At 38.9% G+C, this 12,996-nt stretch overlaps 1 protein-coding gene across 1 annotated transcript in view; it reads right to left on the reverse strand.

Moving 5' to 3' along the window:
* Positions 1–12,996, reverse strand: part of LOC137264875 (uncharacterized) — a 45,753-nt gene that overhangs the window by 12,252 nt on the left and 20,505 nt on the right. The window contains exons 3-6 of the mRNA XM_067800222.1: positions 6,631–6,717; positions 5,500–5,720; positions 4,028–4,091; positions 620–2,310 (exon numbers count right to left, since the gene is read on the reverse strand). Coding sequence (XP_067656323.1) covers positions 620–2,310; positions 4,028–4,091; positions 5,500–5,720; positions 6,631–6,705 — 2,051 coding nt within the window. The 5' untranslated portion in view covers positions 6,706–6,717. The remainder of the gene's footprint in view (positions 1–619; positions 2,311–4,027; positions 4,092–5,499; positions 5,721–6,630; positions 6,718–12,996) is intronic.

Below are 12,996 nucleotides of genomic sequence, written 5' to 3' on the forward strand. Positions count from 1 at the left end.
AATTCAAAGACTCGCACTTAAACATGACTATACCACCAATGACACACCAATGGTTGCCATTTACACTGATGACAAAATAGTCTTTGCACAGTTGGAGTTTGCAGCACCAAAATAGAAAAAACAGTAAAATCTTTCAATAATCATAAGAGAGCCAGTGATATAATGTTCAGAAATGTTCAAAACAGTCTGTTCAGTGTCACATTTTGAGATTTCTGGTTAGTCAGTATTTTCCACTATACGACCCGCGAAGATTCGGGTTAGAATTTATCTTTATTAACCATGCTTGATAGGCAACTAACAGGATCAGATGGTCAGACTTGCTGTCTTGGTTGACACATGTCACTGTATTCCATTTGCAAAGGTAAATGCTCATGCTGCTGATCACTGAGTTGTTCTGTCCACATTTGATTATTTACAAGCCACCACAATATAGCTGGAAGTTTGCTCAGTGCATTGCAAACTGGACTAACGACAAGCAAAGAAACATAAGGACAGTGTCTGATGTGCCCAAGGGCCACAACTCTGTGTAATGTCTTGGTCACTCATGTCCCAGAAGATACAAGTACTAATTTTGAAAATATAGTCTTTGTAAATATATGTATAACTAAATGTAACTTACCAAACTTTCTTGTTGATATCCACCAATGCAATCCCCTGACACGACTTCTGGGTAAGCTCTAGAGCAACACCAGCTGACAACATCTCTCCTTGAAGAATGTCTATCTGATTGTGTTTCAATGATATCACAGTGTGAACACTCTGTCCCCTCTCCATCCTCATTCTGATGGACAACTGGCGATCTGGCCGCCGCACAACAGCATCGTCAATATCTTGTGGTGTTGGTGGTTGATGATCTGAAAACTGTGGAACATCACCTGTCAGGTTTGGAGGAGACGTAATCGGTCGTTGAATTCGGAAGCTCTGGCTCCTTCTTGCAGGGAGGGGAGGGGGAATGTCCGATGTGCTTGCTGCCCTGTTTGCCCTTGAATCCCTTCTTGGAGGAATTGGAGGAACTTCCTGACTGGACGGTGAAGGTCCAGTGTAAGACTGGGTCATATGGTTAAACACTGGAGATGGAACTCTAGGCATTGGGCGTTCCTGGATGTTTTTGAACAAGGTGTCGTCAGTGGAGTCTGAACACCAGGAGGGCAATGAGTCAAATCTTGGTGGCAACGGTGGGATGTTGCTTGTACCATTGCTCATGGAGTCTCTTGTTGCAGAAGCAACAGAAGTATTTGGAGCTCTTTTTGAAGGGGGGACTGTGGATATGGGTGGAGCGACAGAGTCAAAAGTCTCCCAATTGTGAAACATCTTGGTGGTTCCATGATCAACACTTTTAGAACAGGGAACATGTGTGCGTCTCCTTGGTATTGGTTTTACACTCGGAGCTGAACTCCTTGGAGGAGGTTCAACGCTTTTTAAAGATGTTTCCGTTTGTCTTGTAATTGTTTCTGAAAACACTTTTTCTTCTGCACCTGGAAAAGCACTATAAACATTTTCAGCTCGTTGGTTCATGTTTGAGACAGGATCGGAATTCTGAGCACCACTGCCTCTTAATCCTGAATCTTGAGCAGCGGCTGCAGAAGTTGCACCACCTACCAAAGGTCGACAACCAGAGTCATTGCTACAGCAACCTTCCTGAGGCAAGTCCACAACAAGCTTTTCCTTTGACATTCCATCTGAGAGTGAACCCTGATTTTTGATATGTGATGAAGCAGTGGTCTTTTGATTTGGAGGTGATGGATTTTGGGAGACAGCCATTCCACTGTGTCCACCTTCCCCAAATTTTGCATCTTTCATAAACCAGTTGGTCAGTTCTGAATACCCATCATCCAGATCATCTATACAATTGTCCTCACTGCCAAAACTATTGGTATTGTTATTTGAATCCTCCACCATTTTAGGTTGAGTTTCAGTGGTTTTCACACTCGTCTTATCAGACTTAACAACAGCAGACCTTCCTAGGGAATTTCCTTTTTTTTCTCCCAAAAGAATCCGATTTTTTTGAAAGAATTCTCTACCAACAAAGTCCCCAGAATAGTCAGACGCGTCATCTTCACTAGCATGGCTGGCATTGCTTTCTTTACGAAGAAGATTGTCATGAATGTCTTTTTCTGTCATCTTTTTATCAGTTTCTTCTGCCTGCTCCATTTCTCTAACTGTCCCGAATATTTCTTCATCTGGAACAGAATAATCTGCTGCTGCCCCTTCCTGTTCTTTTGAACCATCCTCCAGATCATCTTTGCTTGCATGTCCAATCTTGTTCACAACAGCTGGACAGAAGGAGTAGACATGCTCATGATCTTCTTTCTGAAACAAAAGTATGAGATTTCAGGACAAAAGGTAAAGTGAGTGAGTGAGTGAGTGAGTGAGTGAGTGAGTGAGTGAGTGAGTGAGTGAGTGAGTGAGTGAGTGAGTGAGTGAGTGAGTGAGTGAGTGAGTGAGTGAGTGAGTGAGTGAGTGAGTGAGTGAGTGAGTGAGTGAGTGAGTGAGTGAGTGAGTGAGTGAGTGAGTGAGTGAGTGAGTGAGTGAGTGAGTGAGTGAGTGAGTGAGTGAGTGAGTGAGTGAGTGAGTGAGTGAGTGAGTGAGTGAGTGAGTGAGTGAGTGAGTGAGTGAGTGAGTGAGTGAGTGAGTGAGTGAGTGAGTGAGTGAGTGAGTGAGTGAGTGAGTGGTACACTCAGCAATATTCCAGCCATATCAGGTGATAAACAGTCTATAAATAATCAAGTCTGGACTAGACAATTCAGGAATTAACAGCCTGGGATACCATGACACAAGTCAGCTAGCCTGATCCCATTTGTCACCTCTTACGACAAACATGGGTGACTGAAGATCAATTCTAACATGGATCTTCACGGGTCCACATGTAAGAATCATGAATCATTTGGTGTTTTCATTGTATAAAACTGTACTACTTCAGTAGTCCTTACATTACCGACTGAGCCAGACAAACCAGTGATTGACATAATGAACAAAGTCTTGAAAACACATTGGATATGGAAACAGAGAATGTGTTGTATTTGATGGTTACATTAGGCATGATCTGCACTGGAACCATTGTTGTGTTTCTTTTAAGATCACACTATGCTGCAGTATTGACATGATATCTGTACATAACCAAGTCTGGGACTGACAAGCCATGAAGCTTCTGAAGCAATGTGGTGGTGACCACATCATCAAATCTGAGAATCGAACCAGTAATGAGGATGACAAGCATGGGGTAGTGGACATCAAGCATGTGTTGCTGATGACAAGCAAGGGGTAGTGGACATCAAGCATGTGTTGCTGATGACAAGCATGGGGTAGTGGACATCAAGCATGTGTTGCTGATGACAAGCATGGGGTAGTGGACATCAAGCATGTGTTGCTGATGACAAGCATGGGTGGTAGATAAGAAGTATTGGGTGGAGTGATGAGCATAGGGTGGTGGATGACAAGCATGGGGTAGTGGACATCAAGCATGTGTTGCTGATGACAAGCATGGGGTAGTGGACATCAAGCATGTGTTGCTGATGACAAGCATGGGGTAGTGGACATCAAGCATGTGTTGCTGATGACAAGCATGGGTGGTAGATAAGAAGTATTGGGTGGAGTGATGAGCATAGGGTGGTGGATGACAAGCATGGGGTAGTGGATAACAAGCATGTGTTGCTGATGACAAGCATGGGTGGTAGATAAGAAGTATTGGGTGGAGTGATGAGCATAGGGTGGTGGATGACAAGCATGGGGTAGTGGACATCAAGCATGTGTTGCTGATGACAAGCATGGGTGGTAGATAAGAAGTATTGGGTGGAGTGATGAGCATAGGGTGGTGGATGACAAGCATGGGGTAGTGGATAACAAGCATGTGTTGCTGATGACAAGCATGGGGTAGTAGATAACAAGCATGGATAGTAATGACCTTAACTGACTTAAAGCATGACAAAGAAGGTTCTACTCAGTCTGCATTCTGCATGGAATGAGCCACTGTGAGTGACTATCAGACCTTTCTATACCTATATTACAGCAATACAAAAAGGTATCTTACCCTAAGAATTCCAAGTCGTTGTAGTGTATTTTCAAGACAGTCGCACCAAGATATCATTATCTCCCTGCAACAGAAATAGGAAGGATTAAAGTGCCTTATAGATGCATGACTGGAATTTTAAAAGATGCTATTTGATGAACACAGAGAATTTTCTGGGTGTCATGTTCTTTTTTATTCTTGAGTATGTTTCAGGGTTTACGTGATAGTGGGGTCAGAAAAACCCGGAAACACTGAACTCTAGAATAAAATGAAGATAAATCCCAGAAAAATATCATTGTTCATCAGGATTCAAGCAGTCTTGGGAAGAGCTTATGAATGTCTAGATGGATGAATGGATGGATGGGTGTGTGGGGGTGTATGTTTAGATGGATGGGGAGAGGGAAGGTGAGAGCATTTTGATGGATAAAAGGATGGACAGATGGGTGTGTGTGTGTACATTGGTGAGTGGATGGGTGGTGTATGGATTGATGGATGGTTGTATGAATAGATTGGTGAGTAGGTGGGTTTATGTTTGGAAGGATGCATGGATGGATGGAAGGGCTGACAACCATCCCATAACCCTGATGATAATGTTCATGTCATGTTAAAAGAAGGAAGGAAGGTTTCAAAGGAAAGCAATTATACTTTAGTTTACACCGAGATATCATGTTTGCCACAACACGAAGTGAGAAAGAGCAAGAGGATGTGGTTGCTGACACGGGATAAGAAAATGACAACAAATATTACGATGATGACATCACCTCAGGATATTGATCACAAGATAATCATTACACTGCAATCTAGTCTTAGAAATGAACATATTTTTCAGTATTCAGCATGTAAACAGATAACACAAACAAACCAATCAGCTACACATGCCATTTTAGAGACTTGCATCACATGAATTAGATGTGATATACATTTGTTTCAGGTTTTGCATGACAAGTTTTGAAAATCAAAATAATAAAAATATGTGATTCAAATCTTACAGGTTGCTGTTTTTCCCACAGGTATTGTCTTAGTAAAGTCGCCGCAGTGTAATTCCCCTTCTTAAAATTCACCAGGACTTCAATTTTCAACATTTTGTTAACATTTATTTATTGGAATGCAAGGCAAATCTTCTTGTACCTCACTTAAAAGTGTGGTACATTGAAAATAATAGAAGAGCACTTAGCTAGTCAGAAAACAAAATTTATGAGTGAGTCAAGATAATGACACATAGCAACAAAGTCAACTATTCTGACAAACCTGTCCCATTTTATGACAAGCATGGGTTCCTGAAGACTGTTTCCATAAGAATGGAAAAATTGCATTAAAACCTACAAAGTTTGTTGTTGTCTGATCAACTGAAGCGATATTACTTGTAACAAGCATGTGTTACTGAAGATCAATTCTAACTTGGATCTTCAGAGGTCCTTTAGAAGAAGGAAATTTACATCATCTTTGTACACCATGTTGGTCAGGTGGGTCATGCTATTGTTGTTTACATCTACCTGGATGTTGTTGCAAGTTCAATGATCCGGTCACCTAGTATAATGTTGAAGGTGTGAATTCGAGCATTCCTCAGAAAGGTGAAAGTCACTTGTTTACAGGATGAGAGGTCAAAGGTGTTGATTGGTTCCGCAGAGAAAACATCAGTCTCCTTATCATAATATTCCAAATATGGCTTGCCTTGCCGAACGAGAAATACAAACCACTTGTTGGGGTCGATTTTCTGTGGACAGAATCATGAACATGAGTGAGTTTAGTTTTATACCACACTCACCAATAATTAAGCAATATGGCAGCTACCTCTAAACAGTTCAGTCTGGACCAAAAAATCCAGTGATCAACAGCATGATGATCAATCTATGAAATTGGGATACGATGATATACATGTGTCAACCAAGTCAGCATGTCCGACCACTCAGTCCCCTTGGTTGCATGGGTTACTGAAGATCAATTCTAGCCCAGATCTTCACTGGTTACAGGACAAAAGCACACATGAATGTTTGTTGTTGGCATGAACACTTTGGTGAAATTAAAGCACAAGCATGACAATAATGCCACAGACAAACCAAGCAACAGTATAGGTTACAGGTGTGTCCAAGGGACATAACTCAACATGGCTACATGTAAGGCCCATGATGACAGAGCCACTGTGAGAGCTCACATTCCAAAATGTCTATACATGTGTTTTCAGATTTTGGCAGGTTTTAGAAAGTATTTAAACTATGCAAATTGTAACTTTCATAATATTTAAACCTATGCAGACTGCTACTGGTTAAACATGAAATTACTCAATAACATAAACATTCATGAAAAAAAAAACACGTACTCCTCCTCATAAGTATCTCAATGCTGACCCATTTAAAACAGCGACTTCCAAACAATCAGACCACCTGATCCCGTTAGTCACCTCTTACGACAAATATGAGTTGCTGAAGATCAATTCTAACCTTGATCTTGATACAATCTGAAAAACTGGACCAGGTGTTTCACAAAAGGATCTTCACTCAACTACAACTTACTGTTGTGAGATGGAGTTAAAGACTGCAAGTCGTGATGATTTTAGAGCCAAGATCCCTTTGTGGAAGTCCTGGTAAATGATCATATAAAGTGAATGTAATCTCTGAGGTGCTTACATCAAGAAGGTTGGAAAGCCCCCTCTCTGAAGGAAAGGCCTTCCGTAGGTATCCTTGTTTGATGACGTTATCCATCTTCTCATATATCTGAAAATAACCAATTTCAGGGTAATGAACATGTTAGGCATTAAATAATACAACCCATGAAGTCTTAAAAACACAAAGCTAGATTAGTTTCACAACAATTGCACACATACATTCAAGCAGATGTCACAGCATGGTGTCTGGTGATATGCATTACTTTCAGTAGTATCCTTGCAGTATCACAACAGGGATACAGACAATGATCTTCGCACATTGTAGGGAATCAACCCCATGACTTCATCACCGGAAACCAAGGCTGTATCCACATTACCACAGAAGCTTTGATTGGCCAGTTCTAGCAGTATGAAGTCATATCATGTATCAAAAACCACTCCTCACATAAGCATGAAGATCATTAATATGATTCTAAATGTATCAGAGTAATTTCTAAGCCATTATCTCAAAGGGGCACTGGGTAGCATAGGTTAATGCATCTGCTTGTCATACTGAAGACAGGGGTCCGATTCTTCACATGAATGCAATGTGAGAAGTCTATTTCTGGTGTTCCTCCCTGTGATGTTGCAGGAATATTGCTAAAAGCGGCTTATCCATTATTCTTGTTTCAACAGGGGCGAAGGGTAGCCTGGTCACAGGTTACAGTGTTCATTTACCACATGAAGATCCCATGTTAGATTCGACACAGTAACATGTGAAGCCCAGGTCTGGTGTCATGCAGCTGAATAATGCTAGCAGTGGCATAAGACTCAATTCACGCACTGACTTGCATCAGCTAAACAATTTCATAGCAATGACAGAAGTGTTTTCATGTACATCATCATGTGGTTGATGTTTAACTACCTGTGGGGAAATCCACACTGATTGGCAGCTGATAATATGTATCAAATGTGTCATAAATTTCCTATAAGCAGAATGATGATAACACATAAAAATTTATCCTTCATTTGCATATATATAAACTGATTTCTCATGATTTTCATAAATAACATAAGCCGATCAGGAAATGTTACCAAATGGTGATTACTGACACATGGAAAGTTATCAACAAGCTATGTACATGTCAGTACACCACACCTACACAGTATGTGGCCTATCGGCTGTGAAATGTACATTAAAGTACAACAGGAACAACATAGAGTCATACATCCTGGATGAGAACTTTAGTCTTCTCTCGGATAGATTATTGTCACAATTTATGGTTTGTAGTTTCTAACAAGTTGATCAACAAGTTACAAAAGATTAAGGATTCTGCTGCCTGTAATACAAGAAGCAAATGACACATGATGTCACAATATCACCCAGTCTCAAATCCCTCCAGTGGCTTCACACTCCTGAATGTACTGAATTCAATATTTATATGCAAATATGAATGTGACACATAGTGTTAAATCTATGTTGTGTTACATCAGGTGATGGCTGGAATTAGATTGATAATTGGATATATCATTGATGGGAACAATTTTAAAATCATGTGAAAATTATTTTATGTTTAATTACTGAAGCAAAATAAATTTTATGCACATAACACAAAAAATTACAGATTTATTCAAAGTATGTACAAAGTGCTGCTTTTGTGTATAAATGTACTACCTCTTGCCACTTATCGGAAATGTTGATCTCTTTCCAACTTTGTGAATTTTTTTATTTTTTACTCAGATTTACTGAACTGATAATCAGCGATGGCCGAATGATATTTAGTTAACAATTATCAATCTCTGTGAATAATATCACGAGCCAGCCCAAACATAATGAGGAACTGGTTAGAGCCGTGGCTGAAGTAAGATAAAAGGACATGCTCAGTGGTAAAGACTTTGTTTGTTGTTACACACCACATTTTCAGCATATACAAGAAGTTTCCTACCCTTTGAAAATTCCTTTTGAGTGTTCAAAATAACATTGTTCAAAATAACAGCATTCTATGAATTATTTCCAATTTTATTCATACTAGTGATAAGGTTAAACTTGAATCACTAAGAAACATTTAACCACGGAAAAACAGGAAAATGTAAACTGCATATCACAATGATGTGAGAGTCATGTGGTGGCATACTGACTAAGCATTAGATGTAAAGCCATTATATTAAGCCCTATCCATGGCATCTGATATCGAATACATGTGGGTAGTTTTAATTGGATATTCTTCTACGGGATGCCACTTTCCATTGACAAGATGGCACTGGTCAGACTGGGTTAAATGTCATAAGATGACTGCAGTCATTGTTACATATGATTATACATATATTCAAGAACTTTTAAGCAAATAACTTTCACTTCCCTTACACTACAGACTTGAATCTTCCTTTCAACGTAAATGTATCTGCACCATTTCATTTCTTACATGTCTACTATTCATAATTAGAAGTAAAATATTATAGCAAACGTTGTCTTTGTGACATTAAAGTGTAAGATAATTACTCTATATGCTTGAAAGGAAATTTATTTCAGTATATGTAGCAATGAACCTTTATCTGCATAAAATACATTTGTAATACAACATACTAGTAATTGATACTGAAACAATTAAAATCTGTATTAATGAATAATGGAATAATTCTCAGCAATATTCCAGCTATATGGTGATCTGTAAATAACTGCTGTTGATCTTCTATAATTACCAGACAGTCCAATGATCAACAGCATAAGCATCGATCTACACAACTGAGATACGACAACATACATGTGTCAAACAAGTCGAACTGTTTGAACAATGCAAGCAATACAATGGTGGATAACACTGACAGTCATCTACTGATGGGTTATCTATACTTAGCTCTTTATTTGTTCCAATCTATATTCATAACTTGGATAAGCTAAACCCCTTATGATTGAAGTTCAATAATGAGATTTATGGTAAAGCATATATATGTACAGTGGAAGTCCTCTAAACTGACATGCGTTGGGACCAGCAAAATATGTCGGTATAGTGAGCCTGCTGGTTTAGCGAACTTTTCCCTTTTCAATCTCAGACTGATATTCTGTGTGCCATAAAATACAACTGAATAACATGTTGAGAGTCATCATGTTCTTTATTCATCAATAAAGAGAGCATTGAAAAATACAACACAAGCGTACATGTATATAAAGTAAATTATACCTTTTTGAGTAGGCCGAGGATCTGCAAGAAAATCTTTCATCAGCTGATTGACTGACAAACTGTGACACGACAATCAATTTATAGTGCAGGTGACAGGTTTCACTCACCAATTTACCTCACCTACACAGGCATCATCCTTAACAAAACTGCACCGTTTTTACGTTTTTAACCATAATCCACTGTGTTGTTAATACATGGTCTTAATCTTCAAAGCCATAATTCATACTCATGCTAATGTACATTCAGCCAATCAACAGGACAGCCAAGATAGTGGATGCCGGTGTAACAGGCCAAACTTTCCCCCTGGCCAAGCCCTCCCCAGGGAAACTTCGCCCTAGGACAAAATTCCACTCCCCCACCCCAAGGCTTGATCTTCCCCAGGGAAACTTTGGCCTAGGCCTAGGACAAAGTTCCACTCCCCCACCCCCACCAACACCTCAGGTCTGATCTTCCATGGTGAAACTTTCCCTCCCTGGAATCAACTTTAACTGCTCCTTCTTTCCCAACCTTGCTCTTATATCAAAAGGGGAAATTCTAATTTACCTATCCCAACTTATTCCAAATTGGTTTATCTCAAAATCATTGCAACATGTATATTTGAAACACTAACTAAATGCCTAAGTTTTACTGAGATGTTCATGTCCATTCATAATCGCATTCCTTCACTCATGAATATAAATATGGTATCCACATCGGCACCATCAACTCAAGCCGACGTAAACATCAACACGCACAATATCTATATCAAATGCTGCGCCATCTATCATTCCCCTTTAGAGACTTATTCTAAATTCAAAAGACAAGATTTGATAAGGGGTATACCATGGATATCTGAAACACCCCATTCACCAAAAGTGATTATACAATCAAGGGCTAGGCCAGAATCTTCCACTTTTTATATGAAAACAAAGGTGGTGAAAAAGTAGCCCAGCTTGGCCAGTATCTTCTCTCTTGACATATTTAAAACAAGGGTGGGAAAGCAGTAGTCTAGCTAGGGAAGAATCTCCTCCTTTTGATATAAAAACAAGGACAGGAAAGAAGCAGCCTTATTAATTCAAGTTAAACCAAAAATGTGACATCTAGGAACCATAGCACTACTCAGAGTAACAGAAGATTCAGCAAATATCCAGGAGTTATCAAAGGTAGTTTTGTGTCACATTTGTGTTACTAAGCTACATTGAAACTTAATGACAATTCTAGTCAGTGAATACTGTGATTTCAGTCAAGCAGAAATTTTACAAAACATGCTGTGGTCTTTGGGAAACAAAGTAAGGACTGTTTTTGAGTACAATGTTGTAGCATACAATGGCGACGGATGACCCCATACTGTACAACGGGGACGTTTTCTATGTTTTTTGTTGTATAATGCCGCACAGTCACCATCAGCAATATTCATGGCGGCGTTCTGGAAACAATTATGTCTGAACCACTGTGATCATCAGCAAGAGCACTGATACGCACAAGTGGGATACGTGTCAACAATCCTGACCTCCTGATCTGAATTGCTAATCAGAAGGAAGCAGAAGGTATGTGGGATGGATCGATAACATTATTTGCCTGTGGAGATCCGGTATTACAAATATCATTGGCATCCATCAATCCATGATCATAAGCAATTACTTATAATGGGATTAAACTGCAAGACTTGTTGACTTGGAGGAGTCATATGTCATGGTCTGCCAACAGCTAAGATTGATGCTCATGACGTCAATCACAGGATTGTTTGCTTGAAGCAGCACAGATTTAACCATTAAATTTCACTTTTGAAGACTCGCTACCTGATGACAACATGTTATTATGAATGCAATACCATGACCAGAAAATAGTCAGATGCTGTCCCTTATAAGACATCTGTAACTGTAAGACTGAATATTACAATAAACATTCACATCTTTCTTATAATTTGCTGTCTGCAGGGCCTGAATACCTTTCAAAGTGTAAGTCATAGAAAATATTTTAAAATATTCAAACCTGAATATTGATCACTCTGTTTTCTTCTACATTGTTCAAGCCTGACAGGTCTATCTATATATTGCTATACAGCAATGACTAACCTTGACCTGGACAGGTCATGTGAACTTTGACCTCAGTTGCATTGGTTGACATATGAACACATTAACATTTGTCATTAACACTTTTGTCAAAGATATCCTCTGTACTTTCTGGCACACTCCTGTGACCTCTGGCCCACACAATGGTGACTGAATCAATTTGTGAAACGGAATTTGACCTGTCAGGACAGCCATGAATTCTTAATAATGCTTGCCATGTATCATGTTTCTTTTCCTGTGACAGGGGATTTCATTTGTCAAAACAAACTAAGGAGCTGATATTAATTTTTTGCTGTAGGGTGATGATTTTTATGGAGAAAAATGTACAATGTGAATGACCACCCTTTAAAATTTATGCAAAAAGTAAGTGACCCCTCTGCATGTCATGAACAAAATCAATTACCTCTCTGTTCCCCTTCTCCCACCTCAGCTTCATGATGTTTTTAAGCTCAATTTTAAAATACAGTCATGTACAAAATTGATATAAATCTTGTAACCTCACCAGAACCAAATTTGTGACCCTACCTTAAAACCATCATCACATGTAGCCATAAGTTATGATACAACATAAATGGTTGCTACCCCAGATAGTGTATTTTCTACAGCAAAAATATCATTTTATATTCATTCTGTTTGCACTAACCGTATATCTTTCCTCTTCCATTCATGCAATGCAAACTATATGTGTTCAATGATGCTCCTTAAGATCAGAAAAATACATCTCACCCAAACTTATGAGTCCTCTCACCCTACAGACCATAACAGGTCTTAGTCACTCTCTCCACTCTCACACATGTAAATTCAATGTTAAAATTCAAGCAATCCTATCTAAATTATATACTTTTACAAGACGTAAATCTTGGATTATCCTTCTATACCTTCATCGTATCTTATCTACTAGTTATTTTTTTCAATTTTTATCAATTTCCAATATATATTTTCATTGTTTTTCTTTTATTGATGGTTCAAAATTTTTATCTTGAACTTCTTTATGCGTGACGAGGATACATTGAGGCAAGTGGTCACATTTCACAAGGATGTATACTTGTAAATGTTGTTGACAGTGTGTATGCATAAAACCTTATCACCATCAACAGATTGTTGTTCGTTTGTTGTTAAAAACTGCACTCAGGAATATTCAACCTATATGACATTGATCTGTAAATAATGAAATCTTAA

Source organism: Haliotis asinina, chromosome 15, assembly GCF_037392515.1.
Source record: "Haliotis asinina isolate JCU_RB_2024 chromosome 15, JCU_Hal_asi_v2, whole genome shotgun sequence".
Taxonomy (NCBI): Eukaryota; Metazoa; Mollusca; class Gastropoda; order Lepetellida; family Haliotidae; genus Haliotis; species Haliotis asinina.